The following is a 12,704-nucleotide window of genomic DNA, read 5'->3' on the forward strand; positions in this document are numbered from 1 at the left end:
TTATACGGACTAACCTCAGCAAAGGGTAGTCCAGATAATCAAATATCTGGATAATTGGACACATTGTTATGTCTTCGTTGACTGTCCAGCTCTTCTTATTGTAAACCGCCTCGAACTACTTTGGCTTTGGCGGTATATAAAAAATAAAATTATTATTATTAATTTTTTTCTTTGGTTTTAATAATTGTTAATAAAAAATACCTTCAGTGCAACCCCCCACCCCACGACATGAAAAGGCAGCATTCCCTCTCCCTCCCTGAATAGGCACTACCAACCCCCTCTCGGACCCAGAGGAAAGGCCCCAGGCTTACCTTGTTTCTCTGGTGGTCTAGAGGCAGTGCTGGGGCAGGAGTGATCCTACTCGCTCCTGCCCATGCTCAGTCAGTGATGAAAATAGCTGCTGAGACTTCCTTTTACCTCCTTTATCCCTCTTCACTGTTCACATTTCATTTCCCCCCATTAATCTTCAGTGTCCCATCTCTCTTTCCTTACGCTACACCTCCTGCCCCCACAAATGTCCATCACAGGTGTCACTACAGGGTGGTAGGGGAAGCAACATATCGTTATAAATCTAACTTATCTAAAGAAATCTCTATACTTGACTTTGCAAAAGCAAGAAAGACCCGCTTTACCTTTACGTGATTTTGTTCACATTTCTTATGTTTTATACTGTTGAAGAAATCTGTTTCAGTTTATCTATTTATAGAATATAGAGTTTAAAGTTGTATTACCTGTGGTAGTAATGGTGGTTGGAGATCAGAGAGGCAGGGAGATGAAGGAATTGGAGGAGTCTCCTTCCTAATTTCTGCCCTGGGCCTCAGAATGTTTAAAACCAGCTCTGCCTGGGAGATCGCTAACTAATGAATGAGAAGAGAACTTTGCAAAAGTCTTATATGAGCATGAGTTCATGGGACTAAATCTATGTCTGCAATATGGCCTAATGCAGCTGAATGTCTATACCCAGTGCAGCTACAATCATCTTTCTTAGACTTCAAAGCACAAAGCCAGCCTCATGATAGCTCTCTTTTGGAGTAAAAAGAAGTCAGGACTCACCCTTGTGCTGCTGAAATTAGAAACTGCTGCTAAAGAGAACAGGTGCTTCTCAGGCTACTCACAGTTACAATCTCTTCTGTCTCTTTGTAATAAAAGTAGAATTGAAAGAATAAAAGAAACGGGAAAGTTGCATGGTGGTAGGGAGGGACACCCCCTTAACTGAAAACGGTGTTTTATTTATTTATTTCAAAAATTCAGTAACCTTTTGTTCTACTGGCACCAGTTCTCTAAGTGGCACAGGAGCATGTAGCTCAGGAGCTACAGGGTCAATTGCCATCATCTTCTAAAGACAGAAATACTGAAGACCTGAGGCTACAGGCTACAATGCCTTTATAGAGCAGGGCTCACAGGTTCTGGACTGGTCTGATAAGGATGACAAGGAAATTTGGACTGAGCAAAACAATTCATTTTGGGAGGAGGGGAGGTTTTTCAAAAGATCAGCTGAGACCTATGCACACATCACTTAAAAACAAATGGAAGTTCATAACATGTAGAAATATGGTCACATAAATGCAAATTATTATTATTAGTAGTAGTAGAAGCAGTAAATGGTATTCCGGAGGAGAAACTGGAGGAGGGTGTTTCAGTACATTATGAATCTATTTATTTAAGATTTAAATCCCATTTTATCTTACAATCTTGGCGGGATATAAAAATACATGCAAAGTTTCATCTACAGATTCATTTAAAAAAAGTACATGCATAATTACAGGTTCCTATCTTTCTAAATTTGTTACCTGGTACTATTTCACAATATATAGATGGTTACAAAAATTACATGTAATAGTAAACATAATTTATATGTATACTTTATATTGATGAATAGAAAGCCCGAGAACCCGTTTCAATGAGCGACATTTAACGTGGAGCTGGGAGGCCCGCAAGGTCGCCCGTCAGGGTGGGGGTGGGAAGAAGGGGGTGTTTGAGGATAGTTGAGGGAGGGCGATAGGGCCTGCAGAGGAGGAGGGGGTCTTTCCCATCATGGTTAGAGGGGGAGCAGGCTGCTCCAGGTTCCGCTGTTAACAGAGACAGAATCTCTGCAGATAAAAGAACAATCAAAAGAGCAGTTCCCACCCCAAGAGACTTCAAAGAATGCATGTAATTTTGAAGTTAGATTCACTATGGAAAATTTACCCCTTTATAACTAAGGCTCTCTCTCTTACCTCCTTCAGGCAGTGACCGATTAAATATGCCTTCTGTGGTTTCACAAGTGCTACCATCCCCCCCGCAGACACGACACTTATCCTCCTTTGCATCAGAGCCCAGAATTCGGTCACAGCCAATGTGCTGCAGGAAGAGTTAAAACACAAGAAATGAGTAGCTGCTTTATTATATCTTGAATGGGCTATACAGAAGGGCTGAGAAGAGATGCATGTACTATACTGAGGACAAGAAACAATGTTAGCAGAAAAGGAATTACTTGGTCTTTCCCAGTCTGTCCATTTATGCCTTATTTTATCTGTCGTCTTCTCTCCCTTACCATTTAGGGGTAATTCTAAAGAAGGTATTAACATTTATATGCCAAGTATGCACATAAATGACTCAAAATAATAGCAGAATACCCATAAAATACTGGGGAAATAACTCAAAATATGTTGCCAGTAAGGTCAATTATATTTTAGAAAAATATTGCTGCTAGATTTATATTGGGGGTGGGGGGGGAATAGCTTTGATCATGTTTAGAGAATGACCCGGTAACAAAATTCATCACCGTCCCCGCGGATAACCGCGGGAAACCATCTTCATGTCATTCTTTAAAGAGAGAGGGAAGAATCAGAGTATGAATGGCCACAACCACTGACCCACAAGCTTTGCTTCAAAGAATGCTGGTGTAGAAGAACTGAGGTTGAAATAGACACTAGAAAATGACATGGGATTATTTCCCGCGGTTATCCATGGGGACAGGAACGGTGATGAATTTTGTCACCGTGTCATTCTATAATCATGTTACCCCGTTATCATGAGAACTGCACTGGTTGCCAATTGAGGCAAGAATTGAATTTAAAAGTTTGCTTTTCATTTTAAAAATTTTATATAGTTATGTCCAGGTTATTTGATGGATCTGATAACAGTACATCGTGCAACCAGGTATGCTCTTCTTGAGAACTGTTACTGGTAATACCATCTAATAAAGATTATAGATTGCTCTGCTCTAGGAAGAGAACACTCTTGGGAAGAGCTGCAGAAATCTGGAATTCTCTGCATAGTGAACTAAGAAACTTGTCTAATATTGGGCTTTTTAGGAAAGTGATAAAAACATGGTCATTTCAGAAAAATTTTTGATTAAGTAGGATGGATATTATGATTATATTTAAGATGTATTTAACAGTTTGTTAATTTTTTTGATATGGTATTACCTTTTATTGTAACCCGCTTGAAACTTTGTAGTTAAATGGGATATAAATATGGAAATTAAATTAAAAAATAAAAAACACAAACATCCCAGCCAGCATTATACAAGCTTTAAGGGCCAGATTCTGTAAAGGACGTCTAAAAATTAAGCGTTGTTTAGACGTCCAGCAGCAGAATGCTGAGCACGATTCTAAAATGCATAGATGCACTATAGAGAATCGCTCTCAGCGGCACTGAGCAAATCTAAGCACATCTATATTGTTAGATGTCCTTTACATAATTGCCTTTTAGGCATTGCATAGATGTTCAAATAATGTCTATAACGTTATCGTGTGTTAGCGTTATGACATCATTAAAAAGGCAATTTTATGCTGTTTTTTTTACATTAAAATTGTATATAGTAAAAGGCTGGCACCACTATTATATTTTATTTATTTATATACCACTTAAAGGCTATGTGGTATTTACATTTGGCTCCTTTATCATGTTTCTTTTCTATTCTGGTTATCCAGGGTCACAAGGAGAAATGGGGGATTTGAACCAACAATGCTAGGGTGCAAAGGTTGTAGCTCTAACCATTGCACCACACACACTCAGATAATAAACTGCATGTCAATTCCAAAGCCAAGCTTATATCCTCTTTATTTACAAGCAGTCATTTCTCTAGCATAAATATCAAACATGTACCTTCAACACTTGTCCAATTCCTTTTTGGGCCTCTTTGCTCCTCAAAGTACATGAAAAAATATATACAGTATATATATATTGCATACTAAATCCTCTATTAGTAAGAGGACTGTTTGTAAAAGCAGGCCTACTTTTGAGCATGAGATGGGTGCTAGATAGGCTTCAGTTAGGTGGACACAACTTAGGCATCTCCTAGGCGTGCTGGAGGCATCTGCATAGAGGTGAATGCGGCTTCTATTTTTGGGGGTATAGAGGACTCCCATTTGATATTAAAGTCAAGAGATGTTTAATAATGCATTACTTAAGCAAAGTACATGAAAAAACTATATATATTGGGGTTCATAATCGAAAGAGAAAAACGTCCAAAAACCGGCCTAAGTCGACACTTGGACGAACATTGTCCAAATACGTCCAAGTGCCGATAATAAAAACGGGTTTTGGACGTATTTCTAAATGACCTAGGCTTTCATAGTGCCGCTGAACGATCAAAGCTAAACGGAGCGTTTCAGGAGGAGTGTCGAGGGCGGGAGTTGGGCGGGATGTGGGCCGACTTAGACTTACTCATACAGCATGTATAGCCGAAAGTTATACAGCCCAGGATCGACGGAACTTGGACTTTGTGACTTAGATCATGTAAAACATGGTCTAATTCACAAAAACCCACCTAAAGTTACCAGATAAGCACTGCAAACACATAAGACAGACCCTTACACACTACCCCAGTGATCACCGATCGCCCCCACCCCCATAAAAATCATAATCACACCTTTAAAATTCAGCCTCCAGACCATAATCACCTGGCAGCCTGGCATAGGAAAGCCTAGTCGTCCAGCACAGAGGCGGCTTAAGCCATCTTGAGGGTGGGTTAGGGACTCATGGAGAGGAAGACCCATGCCCATAAGCCCCTGTAATCACTGCATTGATACTTAAACATGTGCACTCCCCTATACACCCCCAAAACCCTTTTTTATTGGCATATATGTAGCTCCTGCAGCCATAAGGGCTATTAGGGTGGTAGATAAGTGGGTCTAGGGGATTCTGGAGGTGGTTGGGGGGGGCTCACCATGACCTATAAGGGAGCTGTAGTGAGGAAAAGATATGGCACCCTTTTTGTGAAATTCACAGTAGTGCCCTGTAAGGTACCCCATTATTTAGGTGCCATGTCTGGGTGTTCAGTCCATCACTTTGCAGACCCTTCCCACGTCCAACAGGGCTTGTTCTATGCATTTTTAACTTGGACGTTAAGTTGGACGAAAATGTGGTATAAAGATGGACGATTTAGTGACTTGAACAAACAGATCAGCAGGACATATACTTAGACGATTTTCGAAACAAAAAAAAAATTTTGGACATATTTTTCGAAAATGTGTCCTAGGCTGTTTTTTACTTTGGACGACTTGCGACTTAGACGAAAACGGACTTAGCTGTCCCTTTCGATTATGCCCCTCCACATTTACTAAACCTCATTTCTAAAAGGCTAATAAAAGAAAAAGAGATTCACGACTCACAATGGCTGTGCTTCAGAGCAAGTGGACATGTCTGATGCACATTCTTGACATCACTGTGATATCATAAATATGAACCTAGATGGCAGAATGCCACTAAAATATAGGAAGATGTGCAAGGGTATCTAACCGTACTTGGGATTTGAACCCATGACCTTTGGAAAATGGAAGCAGTGCCTTTAACCACTGAGCCACAGGTGCTTTCTTTTAAGCAGGAGTTCCTCCATGTGAGATGATATCTTAGGACATCATAACCGTCTCAGGGTAAAAATAAGTTACCCTCTGGAAAGGGTAGAGTGCAAATGTAAATGACAACGTCCACGATCCATATTCTCTTATGAGACCAAAAAGAAGACGTTAAGGTTCTAGGGGGGGTTGCAGTGGCGTACTAAGGGGAGGGCAGTCCGCCCCGGGTGCACTCCCCAAGGGGGTGCACAGCCCCAAGGGGGTGCACAGCTGGCCACCCACCGGGGAATAGGCTGCCGCCGGGAAAAGGCTGCCACTGCCGCTATCGGGAACAGGCCGGCGCCGAGTTCTCCCTCCCTGCTTTTCTTCCCCACAGGGCCGACCAACTCTCGCCACCTGACGTCAATTTTGATGTCGGAGAGGATGTTCTGGGCCAGCCAATCGCTGACTTGATGGCCCGGAACGTCCTCTCCGACGTTAGAATTGACATCGGGTGGCGAGAGTTGGGAAGAAAAGCAGGGAGGGAGAACTCGGCGCCGGTCTGTTCCTCATGGCGGCAGTGGTAGCCTTTCCCCGGCGGCGGTGTCAGTAGCATGTTTCCCAATGGCGGTGGCATGGGGGAGGGCAGGGAGGGAGAAAGAAAGAAAGGGGGCAGGGTGAAACAAAGAAAGAAAGTAAAAAATGGGGCACGGAGAGAGAGAGAAAGACAAACATACAGAAAGAAAGGGGGCATGGAGAGAGAAAAAAAGAAGGGGCAGAGTGAAAGAAAGAAAGAAATGGGGCACGGAGAGAGAGAAAGACATAGAGAAAGAAAGGGGGCATGGAGAGAGAAAGAAAGAAGGGGGTAGGGAGAAAGAAAAAAAGAAAAATGTGGCACGGAGAGAGAGTGAGAGAAAGACAGACATACAAAAAGAAGGGGGCATGGAGAGAGAAAGAAAGAAGGGGGCAGGGTGAAAGAAAGAAATGGGGCAGGGAGAGAGAGAAAGACAGACATAGAGAAAAAAAGGGGGCATGGACAGAGAAAGAAAGTATGGGGCAGGATGAAAGAAAGAAAGAAATGGGGCACAGAGAGAGAGAGAGAAAGACAGACATACAGAAAGAAAGGGGGCATGAAGAGAGAAAGAATGAAAGAGGGCAGGGTGAAAGAAAGAAATGGGACAGAGAGAGAGAGAGAGAGAGAGTCAGACATAGAGAAAGAAAGGGGGCATGAAGAGAGAAAGAAAGAAGGGGGCAGGCTAAAAAAAAGAAATGGGGCACAGAGAGAGAGAAAGACAGACATACAGAAAGAAAGGGGGCATAGAGAGAGAAAGAAAGAAGGGGGCAGGATGAAACAAAGAAAAAGTTGGGGGAGGGAATGATGTCTGGAGGAGAGGAAGCATAAAGGAGGGAAGAAATATTGGATGCACAGTCAGAAGAATAAAGTGCAACCAGAAACTGAGAAGTCAAACAAAGGTAGGAAAAATGATTTTATTTTCAATTTAGTGATCAAAATGTGTCCGTTTTGAGAATTTATATATGCTGTCTATATTTTGCACTATGGCCCCCTTTTACTAAACCGCAATAGCGGTTTTTAGCGCAGGGAGCCTATGAGTGTCAAGAGCAGTGTGGGGCATTCAGTGCAGCTCCCTGTGCTAAAAAACGCTATCGCAGTTTAGTAAAAAAGGAGGGGGTATATTTGTCTATTTTTGTATAGTTGTTACTGAGGTGACATTGCATAAAGTCATCTGACTTGACCTCTTTGAAAACCCACGGATAATTAACATTTTCTCTGCGTACAGTGTGCTTTTTGTTTTTAAAATTTTATTGTTGATAGATCATTTTGACTTGGTCACGAAGGTAAGGGGGAGGGAGGGAGGGAAGGGAGCTGCTGAAAGACATCTAGTAATCCTTGCAGGCTTGACTGTGCAGGGAATTATTTTTGTAAAATCATGTTTTGTTATGTGACTGGCATTATTTAGACTTTAATTTCTATGAATGAATAGAATGAAAATGATATAAAATTACTTGCTTGTTTTTATGTGCGTGCGCTGAAGGAAAGTGGAAGGAGAGTGGGCTGAGGACACTGAAGGGAAATGGGGAAGAGAGAGTGGGGAGAAGACACTGATTTATAAATTGACAATTGTACAGAATATTGTTTCTTTTTATACTTTAATATAATAAGTTCAATATAAAACAATTCAAGGCTTGTGTAGATGGAATCAGGTGATTTGCGGGGATGGGGACCGAGCTTACGGGGATTAGTCCAATAAAATGGTATTTTCTTATTTCTCATTATTTGTTTTATTTTTATTTGTTAATTTGTAAAGTGATTGTTATGTATTAATTTTTTCAAATTTACATCTACTGTGTTTATATTTTGCAAAGTATTAGGGGACATGTGTCACTGTTTTTGTGGTGTTGTGGTGTTGCATTGTATGCAGAGTCTGGTTTCTTGGCGGTTCAGTTTAACTATTGTCTACATATTTCTATTTTTAGTTTGTGATTATTCCATATTGGGCGAGGGTGTATCTGTCTGTGTGTATGAAAGGGACATGCTTTCTGATAGCATCGACTGTACAGGATCAATTGCAGGATCTGTCTTGTTTAGTTTTACAATGTATATGTTGGTGTTCTAGTGCTTACTGCAGTGTTTAAGATGCTGCATTTTCCTAGGTACACTCTTGTTGTGCGATTGTTACTAAAAATCAAATTTTTTTTTTATATAGATGGGGGGGGGGGGGTCAAAAGATTATGGGCCCCGGGTGTCACATATGCTAGGTATGCCACTGGGGGGTTGTGAACCCATGACTTGTGGAAGGTGGAAAACATGCCTTTAACCACTGAGCCACAGGAGCTTTTGCTTGAGTAATGCATTATTAAACATCTTTTTCTATTATTATCAAATAGAAGTCATCTTTAGCCCAAAAATAGAAGTGTAGTGTGCAATATATATATTTTTTTTCATGTGTTCTGTGCTCAGTTTAGATTCTCTTTTTTATTATTGAACAAAATAAGAGCCTTGTCATTTTACAAATCAAAGAAATTATAAACAATTCCAAACATGCACCTGTTCAAAATATGATTTTACAGACTCTTTAACAGTTCTCACTCGGGAGAGACAATTTCACATATCAGGGGGAATGATACTTAACAAACCAAAAATAAAAAAATATAGGAAAATAGTAGTGGATCATCTCCAACTATTTATATGAACCAGATCAATAGGATTCACTTGGCACCCTGCATTACTACCCCCTTTTCTTCTAGGAAAAATTGTAATTGGGAGGGTTTATAAAAAATATAAGAATTTTGATCTTAATAGATTAAACATTTCCATGGGTACCGTAATTGAAATTTTGCCCCCAATAATTTCACATCTTCTTTCATTTCCAGGAACCTTTTGTTTGTGTAGTTCTTGAAACATCTGGGAACATTGATATTTTTTCCCCAAAAAGGAGACTTCTCTATGCCTAAAAAAAGGCGAAGGAGAGCCTCCTTTTCCTGTTGAAAGACAAATGTTGCAAGAAGTGTAGCACACATTATAACTTCTTCTTGAGAATCTTCTAATATACTGTATTTAGAAGGTCCAGAGGACTCAAGGATATTGCTTGTGGCAAAGCCTCAGGATCAAAAGAGGAAGGTTTCTTAGGAGGAACAGACAAAAAATATATTTTATGTAGAGGTAGAAGTCCTTCATCCGAATACTTAAACATTTCTTTCAGGAATTTATAAAATAATTCTTTAGGTGTCATGGTCAATGTCTTGGGAAAGTTCAAAATCCTTAAATTCAGTTGATTTGTAAAGTTTTCAAAGTTCTCTACTTTCCTCAATAGAACTAATTTATGCTGAACTATGGAACCACATGAAGATTGTACACTTTGTATTGAATGTTCCAAACTTTTAATTTTTTCTCCCTGGGACTTTAATTTCTCTTCAAATTTACCTAATTTTGATATTGGAAATGGAACAAGAGGAAAGATTCTTTGGCATACCTTATACAGGGAGTCCAATGTAGTCCAAATGAAATCCAATGTAATCTCAGCAGGTCTAATTAGAGGAGTTGGTGTTTCACCTCTCACCACTGAGACTTCAACAGCCACCCTCGCTAAAGATTCTCCAGCCGAGGTTTCTTGGAGAGCCAGCATGTCCAATTGCTCCGAGGGCAGTGTTGTTCCCACTGCCGACGTTGCTGCTGGCATTCCCCTCTCTCTCAGCTGTAAGGGAGGTGCTGGTCCCGCGGAACTAAGTGAGATCTCGCTTCCTAGAGCCAATGCTTCCCTCTTGTCTGGCTCAGCAGGAGCGCCCTGGGGCGAAGATGATACGAAGCCTATGAGAACTCCCTGCTGCATCAAGGAAGGTTCCAGCTGCCGGGCTGAGACAGCCACCCTTCCTCTTCTTTTCGGCATGAATTTGCAGCTCTCTTGGGCTGCCACAAAGGAAATATTTTCATCAGGCAGCAGAAGATCTCACAGCATCCTACCACTACAACACTATCTTGTCTCCGAGTCGATCCTCAGTTTAGATTCTCATCTTTGTTTTTTCACTCCTTCTGCCTGCTGATCTTCATATAGTGGAGGGCTCCTAGTCATCTAAGAAAATAGAGAAGGTCTGCTGACCTTCGTGTAGTGGAGGGCTTATCTAGCCCAAATGCCCTAGTCATCTAAGAAAATAGAGAAGGTAGTGATACCTGTCTGCCCTAGCCAGAACAACCTATAAGGAATAAACTAGGAGCATTTAATAGCAGCATTTCCCTAAGCTCTCTGCTGTAACTAGGATAGTGGGAATGAGGAACCTACTGTACTCTTTCCTGGGTATATTTCCAGCAGAGTAATCAGCACTACCTATCATCTATACTGGATTCTGGAACAGCTCCAAAGGCTGAAAAAATAAGAACCATTTACAGCAACAGGTCTCCTGGGGCTCCTCAAACATGGAACCAGGACCTAGACAGTATAGTGCTGCTTTTGGAGCCTCAATATCCTTAGGCCTCCCAACATCCATAACAAAGGCTATAAATGTTAATCCTCCTTGAAACTAAGTATACTACTTGCTACACTATGGATAAAGAAAATTAAGGAGATACTATAAATCTACTCTAGCAAAGATAAGGTTGAGAGAAAGATAAAGAGACTGTAAATATTTGAGTACTGCCTCTGCTACTGATATTGTTCCAGTTGCTTGCTTAAAAAGAATTTTGAGTAAACTCAGTTCAGAACATGAAAGCCAGAGTGGCCTGTGGACTGTGTGGAGAATACAGCATGTGTAATGAAACTGCCTATAGCCTCCTGGCATTTGCTGGTCTTGGCTTTGGTCCCAAACAAATAAATTCATTGTGTGAACACTGAAAATTCCCTCATAAATTCTCCAGGCATACACCAGGGACCCACTCTTACGCTATCAACAGGCACCTCAGTGCCAATTAAGTGCTTCAAGTCAGCTCTGGTCCACCCAGAAGCTGCCCCTATGGGACCCTAAGGCAGGAGAGAGGTGTGGAAGCTGAAGCTCTGCCCCCTGCTGACATAACCAGGGCCACTGGAATCCCCAATTGAGTTCTCCAGAATAACTTTGACCCACCCAGGAGCTGCCCCAATGGGGCCACAAGGCAGGAGAGAGGTGTAGTAGCTGAAATTCTGCTACCCTGCTGATGTCACCAGGGCTACCTATTTGGGTGGCACAAGTCATAGGCTCACTTCTTTGCACAGCAAATTGCATAACCACAGTAAGCTCTCCAAACAAGACCATAAGATACTGTAAAAACTGATGAAAAACCCACCCAATGAGAACCAAACACTCAGCAAAGAAAGGACAACATATATGGCAGTAGAGTAGGGCTTTGGGGATTTTTGGTGGGCTCATAATTTCCACCATACATTTTCTAGTTAAGAGTGAATTATGGGCTTGAACATTTTGAGTCAGCACAACATCCAAGTGCCGACTTGGGCAATGTTTTAGACATTTTGACTTTTTGATTACGCCCCTTTACATCTATGCAGAAAGAAAAAAAAAGGAGGAGGGGTAGCAGTCATCTATAAGAAGTCTTTTGAAATCACCATAACCAATGATTACCTCTCAGATTCACTAGAAATCATAGCATGCAAGATAAAAGACCCCTCCTTAAAAGACAAACTAATCTGCGTCATCTGCTACTGCCACCAGGCAAATGAATAGAAGCCAAAGACCACTTCAATGCATTCCTAATCAATCCAATGCTGCAAGACAATGCTATTCTAGTTGCAGGAGACCTGAACATACACTTAGACAAAACAGAAAACAAAGATGCCTTAGAGTTTCTCTCTTTCCCGAAAGACAGATTTAGAGATCCTTTCCTTCCAAAAATCCCGCGATGGCTTGGAGAAATCCATTGCTTATTCCTAGGATAAGCAGCATAAAATCTATTTTGCTACTTGGGATCTAGCTAGGTACTTGGGACCTGGGTTAGCCACTGTTGGAAACAGGACACTGCGCTTGATGGACCTTCGGTCTGTCCCAGTATGGCAATTCTTATATTCTTAACTAGACTTTATAATAAGTAATAGAAAAAGGAAAAACAACCTAAAGATAATATCAAAAAACTGGACACTCGTAATGTGGTCACCACTTCCTGGCACATTTCGCCATCTACTGGCAAGAACACCAAAATAAGAAAATAAAAGACAACAGAATTACCAAAGAAACAAGTGGTAAAATAGATAATATTGTATTCTGGTAAAAAATGGATGAAAAATTTCACAACTAAGAAAAAACCCTAGCCATCAAAAATGGAATGAGAATGTTATGGTTAGTTTTGGGGTGAATTGGGACCTATAGTCTATAGGGAAGTTAGGTTAAACTTTAGGCTTTGCTATATAGCTGTCCAGGACAGGTCTGAACTGTATGTTTTTAAGAGAATTAAGCTGTCAGCACTATTGATTCAAGCTGGTATACTGCAAAACATTGCATCAA

At 41.0% G+C, this 12,704-nt stretch overlaps 1 protein-coding gene across 4 annotated transcripts in view; it reads right to left on the reverse strand.

The window, feature by feature from the left end:
- Positions 1-12,704, reverse strand: part of ADAMTS10 (ADAM metallopeptidase with thrombospondin type 1 motif 10) — a 192,587-nt gene that overhangs the window by 31,770 nt on the left and 148,113 nt on the right. For all 4 annotated transcript variants that reach the window (XR_004540309.1, XR_004540310.1, XM_033954332.1 and 1 more), the window contains one exon: positions 2,217-2,340. Coding sequence is in view for 2 of the 4 variants with exons in the window: in XM_033954332.1 (XP_033810223.1) it covers positions 2,217-2,340 (124 nt within the window). In the remaining 2 variants the exon portion in view is untranslated. The remainder of the gene's footprint in view (positions 1-2,216; positions 2,341-12,704) is intronic.

Source organism: Geotrypetes seraphini, chromosome 8 (genome assembly GCF_902459505.1).
Source record: "Geotrypetes seraphini chromosome 8, aGeoSer1.1, whole genome shotgun sequence".
Taxonomy (NCBI): Eukaryota; Metazoa; Chordata; class Amphibia; order Gymnophiona; family Dermophiidae; genus Geotrypetes; species Geotrypetes seraphini.